Genomic DNA, 14,660 nt, shown 5'->3' with positions numbered 1-14,660 from the left:
GATATAATGATCCAGTATATATTGATCCAGAATATACTGATCCAGGATATAATGATCCAGTATATATTGATCCAGAATATACTGATCCAGGATATAATGATCCAGTATATATTGATCCAGAATATACTGATCCGGGATATAATGATCCAGGATATATTGATCCAGGATATATTGATCCAGGATATAATGATCCAGGATATAATGATCCAGGATATACTGATACAGGATATAATGATCCAGGATATAATGATCCAGGATATAATGATCCAGGATATATTGACCCAGGATATAATGATCCAGGATATAATGATCCAGGATATATTGATCCAGGATATACTGATCCAGGATATATTGACCCAGGATATAATGATCCAGTATATATTGATCCAGAATATACTGATCCAGGATATATTGATCCAGGATATAATGATCCAGGATATAATGATCCAGTAAATATTGATCCAGAATATACTGATCCAGGATATAATGATCCAGTATATATTGATCCAGAATATACTGATCCAGGATATAATGATCCAGTATATATTGATCCAGAATATACTGATCCAGGATATAATGATCCAGGATATAATGATCCAGCATACATTGATCCAGGATATATTGATCCAGGATATAATGATCCAGGATATACTGATACAGGATATAATGATCCAGGATATAATGATCCAGGATATAATGATCCAGGATATATTGATCCAGGATATATTGACCCAGGATATAATGATCCAGTATATATTGATCCAGCTTCAGAGGACAAGCCTAGTGTAATTAATCATGTTTAAACATAAAGATGAACAAAGTGTTAATTATTAGAGCTGGTATCATAGACAGTTTCCTGAATCTATTCAATTTAGATTAATAAGGTTTTAAATCCATTAATCACGATTTGATTTCTATTCTTTCACATGTATTTGGACATTAAAGGGAGGGAAGTGGAGCACTGAAGTGAATGTTCTCTGGTGCAATACCTGACTATGCTAATGCTAGACTGCTAATGCTAGATTACAGCGAGAGACTACAGGGGTCAGAGTAAAACAAATTCATTTTGGAACATTTTCAAAAAAATCAATTCAAGATTAAAGAAATCATTTTTTTTTAACTCAACTCTATTAATTATTGATGACATTGATCTGTAATGTGAGACCATGATGTTTAGGAAGTAGATTGTTGTTTAACTGTTGAACCAATCAGAAAGCAGTGTTACAACTGTGTGTATGTGGATCATCTTTGTTCACATTCACTTCTTAATTTCTCTCTCTCTCTCTCTCTATATATATATATATATATATACAGTATATGTATATATATACACACACACACATTGAATACATGTGAACCAACACTGTCATGATGACATCAACTGGTTAGCTTAGCACAGATTGCTAAAGTGTAAAGGTACTGTAATGCTAATAGGTCGACCTATTGGTTAAAGGTGACCATTAACAGCCTAATGCGTTCTTTTCAAACTAAACTCGGACACAAATACAAATAAAAAGAGCATGACACACACCTTGGTGGAGACAAACTTCATGGACACCTCAAAGGGGACCACCGTCTCTATGGTGATGGTCTCATCCTAAAGGTCAAAGGTTACAGTCAAAGAGAATAATGATGATGATGATGATGATGATGATGAAGAACCTTGTGACACTTGCAGACCAGGGGCCGTCCCTCCACCAGGGTGTCCATGGTGTAGGCCACGTGGAACAGGAACACTCTGCTCCCTGTGGACACACACTTCACATACACACTGGTCTGCAGCTGGTCACACACACACACACACACACACACACACACACACACACACACACACACACACACACACACACACACACACACACACACAACGTGTCACATAGAGCTATAGAGCGACAATCAACGTTAGAGTGAATACCTGTTCTCCAGGATGAAGGTCCCCCAGGTGCACGTCAGGGAGCAGTGGTGGGGCGCTGTGGTCACACACCCTGGACCCATCCAAGGTGGTGTAGGTGGTCTGACTGAGATTAGCATCCTGACCTATAGACATATAGACTGAGATTAGCATCCTGACCTATAGACATATAGACTGAGATTAGCATCCTGACCTATAGACATATAGACTGAGATTAGCATCCTGACCTATAGACATATAGACTAAGATTAGCATCCTGACCTATAGACATATAGACTGAGATTAGCATCCTGACCTATAGACATATAGACTGAGATTAGCATCCTGACCTATAGACATATAGACTGAGATTAGCATCCTGACCTATAGACATATAGACTGAGATTAGCATCCTGACCTATAGACATATAGACTGAGATTAGCATCCTGACCTATAGACATATAGACTGAGATTAGCATCCTGACCTATAGACATATAGACTGAGATTAGCATCCTGACCTATAGACATATAGACTGAGATTAGCATCCTGACCTATAGACATATAGACTAAGATTAGCATCCTGACCTATAGACATATAGACTGAGATTAGCATCCTGACCTATAGACATATAGACTGAGATTAGCATCCTGACCTATAGACATATAGACTGAGATTAGCATCCTGACCTATAGACATATAGACTGAGATTAGCATCCTGACCTATAGACATATAGACTGAGATTAGCATCCTGACCTATAGACATATAGACTGAGATTAGCATCCTGACCTATAGACATATAGACTGAGATTAGCATCCTGACCTATAGACATATAGACCGAGATTAGCATCCTGACCTATAGACATATAGACTGAGATTAGCATCCTGACCTATAGACATTTAGACTAAGATTAGCATCCTGACCTATAGACATATAGACTGAGATTAGCATCCTGACCTATAGACATATAGACTGATATTAGCATCCTGACCTATAGACATATAGACTGATATTAGCATCCTGACCTATAGACATATAGACTGAGATTAGCATCCTGACCTATAGACATACAGTATAAACTGATATTAGCATCCTGACCTATAGACATATAGACTGATATTAGCATCCTGACCTATAGACATATAGACTGATATTAGCATCCTGACCTATAGACATATAGACTGATATTAGCATCCTGACCTATAGACATATAGACTGATATTAGCATCCTGACATATAGACTGAGATTAGCATCCTGACCTATAGACATATAGACTGAGATTAGCATCCTGACCTATAGACATATAGACTGATATTAGCATCCTGACCTATAGACATATAGACTGATATTAGCATCCTGACCTATAGACATACAGTATAAACTGAGATTAGCATCCTGACCTATAGACATATAGACTGATATTAGCATCCTGACCTATAGACATACAGTATAAACTGAGATTAGCATCCTGACCTATAGACATATAGACTGATATTAGCATCCTGACCTATAGACATACAGTATAAACTGAGATTAGCATCCTGACCTATAGACATATAGACTGATATTAGCATCCTGACCTATAGACATACAGTATAAACTGAGATTAGCATCCTGACCTATAGACATATAGACTGATATTAGCATCCTGACCTATAGACATATAGACTGATATTAGCATCCTGACCTATAGACATATAGACTGATATTAGCATCCTGACCTATAGACATATAGACTGATATTAGCATCCTGACATATAGACTGAGATTAGCATCCTGACCTATAGACATATAGACTGATATTAGCATCCTGACCTATAGACATATAGACTGAGATTAGCATCCTGACCTATAGACATATAGACTGATATTAGCATCCTGACCTATAGACATATAGACTGATATTAGCATCCTGACCTATAGACATACAGTATAAACTGAGATTAGCATCCTGACCTATAGACATATAGACTGATATTAGCATCCTGACCTATAGACATATAGACTGATATTAGCATCCTGACCTATAGACATACAGTATAAACTGAGATTAGCATCCTGACCTATAGACATATAGACTGATATTAGCATCCTGACCTATAGACATACAGTATAAACTGAGATTAGCATCCTGACCTATAGACATATAGACTGATATTAGCATCCTGACCTATAGACATACAGTATAAACTGAAATTAGCATCCTAACTAAAGAGATTACTGCTAGTCCTGCGTTATTGTTTCTTTAGATTTTGTGTTTTGTACTTTTAGCAGTTTAGAAGGTGGACGCTGCAGGTGGATTAATTCTGTTCTGTTTAACGTACAAAGATGTGAAACAGACCTGGTTTGAGACCAGCTGTCAGTCTGACGTCCTTAGCCACGCCCTCCTCGTGTGATTGGACGGTGATGTTAATGCAGTACATTTCATTGGTCAAAGCAGGAGGCTGGTGGCTGAGCTGGAGCGAGATTTTAGGAACTCTGGAAATTATCCTACAGACAAAACACAGTGTGTAATAGTAATTATTAGTGTGTGTCAGCAGGAATGTCCAGAAGCGTAGGCGGTGGGCCGACGTTCCTACTACTCTCTTTGTGGCCGCCTTCTACTCTTAAACATGTTCATAAATGATTCCTTACCCCTTTAGCACCAAAAATAATTTCTGTAATATTACGTGAATATCTGTAAAAGTCAGGTGTTTCTATTAGCTCTGTCTGCTAGCATAGCATCTCTTCTTCACTGTGCAGAATAGCTGCAAGAAAGGAGTCGCTGGTAGGAATAATTCACAGACCAAATTTGAAAAAAGTAGATTTTGAAAGGTTTTTCATTCTCTATGGAATTGAAGATGTATTTTTTTTTTAGACATTCATGATCAATATCATCATGGCTCATGAATTAAAAGTCCTGCGTCCAGGGTACTGGGTTATGGGTATATGTTAGATATATTATGAATATTAATGTGCATTGATACAACTAAATATTTTACCCTAACCAACTACAAGAAGTTACAGGTCTGTGAGAGACACAAATCTGGCTTGTTTGTAGATGACCAAATACTTATTTTACAGAGGGATTTACCAATTAATTCATTAAAAATCCTACAATGTGATTTTCTGAATTTTTTTCTCATTTTGTCTCTCATAGTTGAGGTTTACCTATGATGAAAATTACAGGCCTCTCATCTTTTTAAGTGGGAATACCAGCACAATTGGTGGCTGACTGAATACTTTTTGCCCCACTGTATGTTCCAGTACCAGACAGTATTCTACAGAGAACTACTAACAGACCACGCCCCCATACTACTGCTATACTACAAGTTGGTACATTTTACACTGGAAAGAGGTAAACTGATAATGATGCTCATGTATCGTTACCATGGATACCAGATTTCAACTTGTAAATGCATCATGCAAACAAAAACTTGGTGAGAAAATACATCATGCTAAGAAAAGTGCTACAAAATAGACAGAAGAAAAGTCACAATTACACTAATATAATGCACCAAAAACCACCATATAGCATTATTTTTAATACATTATCCGAGGATACCCAAGGTGTCGTGCGTCATCGGTGCGCAACGGCGGCAACTTGCTGCGACTTTTAGCCTCCTCCTTTTTTTTCCTGGACGTCTCTGATGTAAGTGTAACAGTAACTCACATGGTGCTGTTCTGGAGGCTCAGACAGTCCCAATCCGTTTCCAGGCTCCGCCCCCATCGTCGTGATGACCGACTGGCCTGTAGAGCTTCATGAGCAGAGGCTACGTCTCCACCTGCTCCTCTCCAGCTCACCACCAGGAGGCGCCTGTTAGCACCACCTAGCATCAGCTCTATGGATGTCATCTACACACACACATAATGTTAAAACTTTTTATTAAAACACACACAAACACACAATAAATCAAACACACCTCTATCTTTTTTCCCACATCTTCTATTTTAGCCACGAAGTTGAAGTCAAAGATTTTGGGTTTTCCAGGAAACAAAGTGATGTTGTGATGAGCTGTGGACTCCTCTACACACCACTGGTTGTAGTCCTAAACACACACACACACACACACACACACACACACACAGAGATCAAATGAGGGGAACTCTGACAATCCCATTCCTGAAAGAGAGGTTAGTTCTATTCTGAGTCTGTTACCATGGTAACATTCTCCATGAATTGACCCTGCTCACTGGCAGATCAATTAGAGAGGTTGATCTACAGCTGTTGTGGGTCTACATTCTACGTGTGTTGTGGGTGTACATGTACATGGTTCTCCGTGTTATAGTTCTCCATGTGTTGTGGTTCTACGTTTGTTGTGCTTCTCCATGTGTTATGGTTCTCCATGTGTCATGGTTCTACATGTGTTGTGGTTATATGTGTGTTATGTTGTGGCTGTACATGTGTTATGGTTCTCCATTTGTTATGGTGTGTTGTGGTTCTAGGTGTGTTGTGGTATGGTTCTACGTAGGGCTGCTCAATTAATCGAAATTAAATTATGATTTCAATTATTACACCCAACAATTACAAAAATAACATATTCGAGAAATTTTTTTTTTTATATATATATATATATTTTACATGTTATATTTGCTAAATAAAACAAACTCACTATATCGGACATCTACAAATAATAAAGCTTGGCACACATGTTATTAATACTAACTTTGAGTTGTTTAATACACCCACATGCAAGCTCCTCCGCTCCTCCCCTCCACCCCACCCCTCTGAAAGCTAAAGCTAGCCTGCAGGCTAACACGAGGAAAGTTGTTGCTAGTGGTCTTGAAACATGGCAAGAGAACTGCAGCAAAAATGCTTGCGACGAACTTATAATTTTATAATTCTGCAGAGTACCGAGCCGTGACTACCGTGACATTCCCCAACTGAACCCAGACTCTACTGACGGGAGGTACAGTGACTGAAACTTTAGTTAGTGAAGAGTTTTCTTGTGTTTTTTTTTTCTTATTGTGTCTTCCGGGTTGTTTATAGCAGTGTTTTTCAACCTTTTTTGAGCCAAGGCACATTTTTTTTCATTGAAAAAATCACGAGGCACACCACCAGCCAAACATGTTAAAAAATGATACTCTGTAGCCTATATTAACAATATAGCCATTCTCATCAAAGTGTCTTGAATAGGAATCAAATAAACACAAAGAATAAAGGACTTTATCATCATTTGTATTTCTTCTTTCAAATAAAAAGTGCACTTAACATGTCCACTTCAAAAATACAGCTTGAACATAACAAATGAAACAACAATGTGGTCTTAAAGGTAGTAGAAAACGTCAAAGTGTTTTGCAAACTCTAATTCTGTCCAAAATTATTAATTACCAGGAATACAGAAATATCGTGCTTATTATGACAGAAGCAATAATATTTGGGAAAGATTTCACTGTTCTACACTGAGAATCCAAATGAAACATAACTCTCGCTGTATTGCCTCGAGCTCACCGTCTTTGCTTTCTTTCCTCTTCTGGGTCCGAATTTTGTCCAGGGCCCAGTTCGGAATTGGTATTTTTCCTCTTCAAAAACTTCTCCATCACTGTCACCGTAGTTTCGCTTACCCACAATGCTTTTACCGCCAGCTGTCACTTTCATGCCTCACTAATTCTCTTGTCTCAACGGACAATGCAATTCGCTACCTTCTGCCATCTAGTGTTATGGAAGAGTTTTACATGATTACGCTCTCAAGGTGGGTTCACACCGAACGCGACTGAAGTGACTGAAGCGATGCGATTACATTAAAAATCAATGTAAATGACGCAACGTCAATTTATCCCCCCCTCAGCGACGCGACTTGCATGATCAAAGTTGAAAAATGTTAACTTTTTAAGCGACGTGAAGCGATATCTCCCGTCCTCCACTGTCTGTAGAGCGGAGGCAGCAGCCCCTCCCTCCCGCTCCCGCTTCAGTGCTGACGGCTGCAGCGGAGGCTGTTCTACTTCCTCAAAGTATCAGGTTCAAAATTAAAGCGGTAAATTTCTTTAAAACCACAGTAACTACTGATCAAACACATTCTGAGTGAAGTCATCCTTTAATATCTCCGTTAAGTTGATCATTTAACCGTAGAAGCGGAGCAAGAAGGAAAAAAAAGACGTCATCAACACTCTCTCTCTCTCTGTCTCTACCCTGTTACCGGGGCCACACACACACACACACACACACACACACACACACACACACACACACACACACAGTTCCCTAGTGATCGCGTCGCTGGAGCGATGAAATGATGGACTGACAAAAAAGCACCACTATGTGCAAACTACCGATCAGGGACGATTTAAGGCAACGGCATCGCTTCCGTCGCGTTCGGTGTGCACGCACCTTTAGTCACTACTGCAGCACGGACACTCGACAATGGTATATTATTTGCAGATAATAATTAATATGTTTTCAAAAATTTTTTTTAGACCAATTAGGTGAAATTGGATAATTTCCCACGGCACACCTGACGATCTCTCGCGGCACACTAGTGTGCCGCGGCACAGTGGTTGAAAAACACTGGTTTATAGGGTGGGATCCGTGGTAAAACCCGGAGTGGAGTTTCCTTTTCGTTCGAGTGTGAGCAATAAGGGAACAGATTCACGAAACCGGTTGTGGCGTAAAATACGAACTGGATTTTCATGGAATGGACTGATCATGTAAACTAGGGCTGGGCGATATGGCCTTTTATAAATACCGCGATATTTTTAGGCCATGTCACGATACACGATATATATCTCGATATTTTGCATTACCCTTGAATTAACACTTTGATGCACAAAATCACACCAGTATGATGATTCTATATGTCTACATTAAAACATTCTTGATCATACTGCATTAATATATGCCAATTTTAAACTTTCATGCAAAAAAGGGGATATCACAACTAAGTCAAAGTTGACATAACTGTATTTATTAAACAGTGAGTGGCTCAAACATAAAATTGTCAACACGTTCTGTGCAAAATTGTTACAGAGACATTTCAAAACAAGACATTAGTGCAGGATGCAACTCACATGGCATTTCAAAACACAAAATTAAAGTGCACTTTTTGTACATAATGCCACTACAATATTTTAAAACAAATAGTGCCCTTTTGTGCATGTTGTCATTAAGATGACATCTCAAAACAACACTAAATTTAAGTGCACCTTTTGTGCATAATGCCACTAAGATATTTAAAAAAAAAAAAAAAGTCCGCGAGTTTAACGGTATGGTCATTTTCAACACCGCACAGACTACAAGCTGCGATATATCGAGTATATTCGATATATCGCCCAGCCCTAATGTAAACTACCTGTGAAATACACAAACTGAATTGAACTTGATGTCTGGTGTATTTTGTGGAAATGTGTATTTATTGTTCATTATACTATTTCTGTTTTGTACAGGTTATAGTCATTTTGTTTTGAGTTTAATTTATTATTATTTGTCAGACCTGACGCTGACTGGCACCCTTTCCTTTACGACATCCCGTTACAACATGTGTTGTGGTACGGTTCCACATGTCAAGGTACTACATGTGTTGTGGTACGGTTCCACATGTCAAGGTACTACATGTGTTGTGGTACGGTTCCACATGTCAAGGTACTACATGTGTTGTGGTACGGTTCCACATGTCAAGGTACTACATGTGTTGTGGTACGGTTCCACATGTTAAGGTACTACATGTGTTGTGGTACGGTTCCACATGTCAAGGTACTACATGTGTTGTGGTACGGTTCCACATGTCAAGGTACTACATGTGTTGTGGTACGGTTCCACATGTAAAGGTACTACATGTGTTGTGGTACGGTTCCACATGTAAAGGTACTACATGTGTTGTGGTACGGTTCCACATGTTAAGGTACTACATGTGTTGTGGTACGGTTCTATGTGTGTTGTGGTTTTGCATGTGTCATGGTTCTATGTGTGTTATGGTTCTACATGTGTTGTGGCATGGTTCTAAATGTTTTGGTTGTTCTACATGTGTTGTGGTTCTGCAGGTGTTCTACCTGGTTACTGAGGCTGACTGACAGCTTGCTGACAGACACAGGATGAGGACCATCAGATCTGAGGAACACCTGGATCAGGATCAGCTGGTCCACATGGAAGCTTGGAGAGATGAATCTACCCTTGCACTGGACTGGAGACACAAGGAACCAGATATGGTTCTAGGTAGGAACCATCAGTACTGTAGTGTGTGTGTGTGTGTGTGTGTGTGTGTGACTGACTGAAGGGAACGTAGTCCTGTACTTCTAAGTGCAGCTCCTTGGTTCCTGTCACAGCTGTACAGTCGTTCCATAGAGCAGTTGCTGCATTCACAGATGATGGATCACACTCTGGTTCTGCATCAGGGACCTCATTCTGTTCATCAACACATCATCAATAACATAGATATATAGTAGAGTAGAACAGACTTTGTATATATAATATAGTAGCTTTTCATCTACTCACCTCCAGAACCTTCATGAAGTTCTTCTCAATCCTGGACTTCTGCTCATCATTTAAAGTTGAAGCTACAAACCAACCATGGTTGATACATCATTAAACATGTTCTCCATCTATCTCATCATTGACATGAGACACAGAGAGTTTTAATAACCTTTTATTTTGAAACAAACACATTGAGTAAGTTTAACAAAGAACATGGAGCATTACTTTATTCTTCTCATTTCCTCTAGTTTCTGCTGTAGTGGAGAACAAATGTGGAACGTTGGTCAGTTGTTATTATTGATCCAGATGTTCTAGTGCTGTTAGCTTCATTAAAATATGAATTTTATTTCCACAAGTCCTTACAGTATTCATTAATTATAAGTGTTGTGTTTAGAGAAAGAGGAGGAGCCTAATAAACTATTTCTTCTCACTGTATCTAAAAATAAACTGTTTTTACATCATGTTTTTTCAGGGTTAGTTTTTAAATAAAGATAAAATGTAATGTAACACAAAGTGTACATTATGTACGTTATAAGGCACTGATAATATCTAACCAATAGGAGACAGGGAGGGACCACATAATAATCATTTTGTAAATGTGAGGTTTGTTTGAATGATCTGAGTAAAAATGACTTCAATCATGTTCTACAAGCGTTAGAAAACCCTGAAAATATCACAGTTTCAATTAATTTGTGACAAATTCGATGATAATTGTAAAGTTCGACTTCCAAATAAATCTGTTGAAATGTGTTGTTTAATGTGTTTTTGTTTTCCAAGGATGCCAATATTTATGTTTTTACATAATATTGTGATTTAAAATTTACTCCCAATTTCTGAATCCATGTACCCATCACTCTTTGGTTATTTTGTGTCAAAATCAAATAAAAAAATAAAAAAACTGATTGTTTTGTTTTATTATTTAAAACCAGAAACAGGAAAACCAAATACAACAAAATGGTATATTTTGGATTTAAATCTAAATAACAGTAGCAACGTATTATATGGTTTTGTTTGTCTTTTATAAAGCACAGTTGATTCTATATCTATACTGTAAAAATGTGTGACCACAGGTGACTTCATCGCTGACTTAAAGAATCAAAGCTCTACGTGTGTAAACCTCTTCATAGTGATTCATTCACTCCTTAAACATGACGCTCTGGTGGGAGGAGTCAATGCAGACGGGAGAAGAACTACAAACGCTAGAAAATCAGATGATTTCAGGTCAAAATAATGTGAGCAGCTGATTTTCTGAGGGTGCACAGATCCTAGATGACTAAGATAGTTTATAAATGTGATGACTGGACTACAGTAGAGTTACACAGAAGTACTTTGATATTTGCAACCACTGTTTATTTGTCAAAGGTCACATATTAATTCAATGAAACTTTATTTATACAGGGACAATTCCAACAATAAATTAATATTTCATCCCGAGGTTCCTTTTTCAACGCAGATATGGTAAACACCAAAATTCCATATATTCATGATAATAAAATGTTTTAAAGCTCCCCCATGTGACCAAACTATAACACTTGATATTTTCCATTGATTACTAAATAATGATGACATGTATGGTGACCATACGTCTGCTTTTAGACATGTCCTTTAGTTTTCACATGGTGTCAGGGCTGTGTGAGGACATTTTACACATTAATGACATTTCTGGGTTTTCCAGGGACTTTGAACGCATCTCAAGGCATGCGTTCATTTATAAGACGTACCTCCGCAAAAATGTGTTCTGTCACCTGCTTACAGTATAGATATAGAATCAACTGCACTTTGTAAAAAAGACAAACAAACAAAACCATAAAATACGTTGTTATTTTGATTTTTAAAACCAATCAGAAATTCACCATTTCTTTGTATTTGGTTTTTCTGTTTTCCTGTTTCTGGTTATAAATTAATAAAACAAAAAAACTCTGTTTTTTCTATTTTTGAATTTAGTTTTGAAACAAAATGACCAAAGAACGACGGGTACATGGATTATTCTACTTAATTTCAATCAATTATTCCCATTAAAAGTTTCTATTTTTTAAATATTGCTTTTGGATTTAAAATGAACATTTCATTTCATTTAGGAATTCTGTGACCACAGGTATTTTAGATCACATGACCTTTATAAGGAAGTGAACCCATGCTTCATGTCCTATGAACGTTACACTTCATTAAACCTGGTGTCATTAATATTAGAAATATTAATGACATATTAAAAATATTTAATAAATCTGGTGTTCAGTCTCACTTTGCATACTTTTATTATTGTTTTTACAGTGTGTGTGTGTGTGTGTGTGTGTGTGTACCTCTGCCCAGCAGCTCCATACAGTAGAGTGTGTAGTCCCTGACAGAGCCCATGAGCCAGGCACAGCGTAAAGCCACAGTCAGGATGGACGTGAGCAGAGCAAACCATCGCTCTGTACGATAGTCACACATCACATAGTCCAACAACCTGACACACACACACACATTAGAAGATGGAAAGTATTCAGAATACATTAGACAACTGTTTATCAAATGGGGGCACGTGTACCCCTAGTGGTCCACAATAGCACTACAGGAGGTACCTTAAAATGTGTTTGTTTGAAATAGAACAAAGTTTAATCCCACACCAGGAGATGAGGCACTAAAGTCCATTCCCAACAGGAAGTTTAAACCACTACAGTTTCACACGTGAATAAAGATTTCAAACTACCTCATTGCCTCTGAAGACGTTTTTTTGGTTTAGTAATGTTGACTTCCAAAGACGTCTAGAGATGTTAATTGTGTTTTTTGGCTGTGGTTGCTAGGAGACAGTGATGTAGTGACCAACTGGTGACCTGTAGGTGGCAGCAGAGCACCTTTGGATGAGAGATCACCAGTGATGAGCAGAGCTCAGAGGGAGAGGAAAGGAGTTCACGAGACAGAAAATGGCACTACAGAGTTGATGCTGAAGTTCTCACCAGCTCACACTCAACCAGAGCATGTGTGGAACTAAGTGGACTATTGAGAGTGTGGTGATGGTGAGAGAAAACCATCAAAAAACAGGGTGAGCGGTGAGAATCAGCATGTCAAAGAGGAGGAGGAAGTTACGTGTGTGGAGAATGACGGGGGGAGAGACTTGGAGGAACTGTGACATAGATAGTAAAATAATAATGTTACCATCAAAAGCTTGTTTTTATAGTTTTATAGAAGGAAACTAATGATGAGGTGTCACTAAAGCAAAAAAAAAAATGCTTTAAAGTCACTAATAGGTTTTTTAGAAAAAGACGTTTTTCTCAGCTTTTTGTCATAAACTGGTGATTTGTGTGAAACTTTCCTCTATTATTTTTTCTGATGAAACTAAAGCGTCTAATCTGGTGTCAGATTTCAGATTGTCATAGTACAAAATATTCTGTGGGTCTTTAAAAATCATCTAAAACATGGCAATATGAGGTTGGCTGCTCTGAAAAGGGCTGGCAGTGAATGAGTTAAAACTAAAACTTTTCCAACACTGAGAAGCTGTCATTTCATTTGGTTTCTCTAATCTGTTTATATTTAATAAAAAAGTAGATCCATAATATTTCCTAATTCTAAGGGTGTAACAACACATGTATTTGTATTGGGTTCAGGTACAGGGTTGTGCACGGGTGAGTTCCCAGAACAGAAGTCGCGTGTTTACTTCCGCCTGCAGATACATGTGCAGCCCGTGTACGTCATGGCTAACGCTAGCGAGAAACCAGAGCTAGAGGCCCCTCCCCTTGTCGCTTGGGAACATTTCAGCTTCAGGTGAAATACTGTAACATAGAAAGACCAGTGGATAAAACGAGGGCAGTGCTGACATTGTTCAGATGAGATCATGTATGTTTCTGGGAACACAACGAACATGTTAACTCACATGAAACGTCACCACCTGAGTGTGAACATCACTGTGATAAAAAGAAAACGTCCTCAGTGTAAACACAGCTGACTCAGCATTTTAACAGCCTCTGCCTAGTCATTCAGATCTGACTAAAGTTATAACAACTGTCATCAGAGTTTTGATATCAGCTGATCTAAAACCAGATTCAGTTGTTGAAAATGCTCATTTTAAAAACATGCGGAGGAGAATGAGCCCCGGGATGAAGCCACGCCCACTCATCCACACTTTAGACCAAAACTTATCAAAGCAGTAGCACTGACTATTTTATATATAATTTGTTGATTTGAGAATAACTACCATGCAGCACTTAACAACAGCATTGTATGATTTTATTTTCATACTTTGTATAATAGCAGATCTGCACTTATATGAAGGTCTAAACCAGGGCTACATGCTGGAACTGTTACTGCTGTACTTCTGTTTACTACAAGCTGTGACAAACTTATTTTTATAATATTTCATGAATTTTATGTTTGAGAATATTTTAATTGTTGGATAACTTATTT

General features: G+C 38.1%; 1 protein-coding gene across 1 annotated transcript in view; it reads right to left on the bottom strand.

Moving 5' to 3' along the window:
* trappc11 (trafficking protein particle complex subunit 11) overlaps positions 1–14,660 on the bottom strand; it is a 90,968-nt gene that overhangs the window by 46,317 nt on the left and 29,991 nt on the right. Inside the window, exons 15-24 of the mRNA XM_028459422.1 lie at positions 12,581–12,726; positions 10,302–10,363; positions 10,079–10,211; positions 9,860–9,990; positions 5,800–5,925; positions 5,550–5,731; positions 4,239–4,387; positions 1,916–2,037; positions 1,663–1,782; positions 1,532–1,597 (exon numbers count right to left, since the gene is read on the bottom strand). Of these exons, the coding sequence (XP_028315223.1) occupies positions 1,532–1,597; positions 1,663–1,782; positions 1,916–2,037; positions 4,239–4,387; positions 5,550–5,731; positions 5,800–5,925; positions 9,860–9,990; positions 10,079–10,211; positions 10,302–10,363; positions 12,581–12,726 (1,237 nt within the window). The remainder of the gene's footprint in view (positions 1–1,531; positions 1,598–1,662; positions 1,783–1,915; positions 2,038–4,238; positions 4,388–5,549; positions 5,732–5,799; positions 5,926–9,859; positions 9,991–10,078; positions 10,212–10,301; positions 10,364–12,580; positions 12,727–14,660) is intronic.

The sequence above is a fragment of the Gouania willdenowi genome, chromosome 10 (genome assembly GCF_900634775.1).
Source record: "Gouania willdenowi chromosome 10, fGouWil2.1, whole genome shotgun sequence".
In the NCBI taxonomy this organism is placed as follows: Eukaryota; Metazoa; Chordata; class Actinopteri; order Blenniiformes; family Gobiesocidae; genus Gouania; species Gouania willdenowi.
The sequence above is the reverse complement of the archived record's forward strand: the minus strand, read 5'-3'. Positions and strand labels throughout refer to the sequence as shown.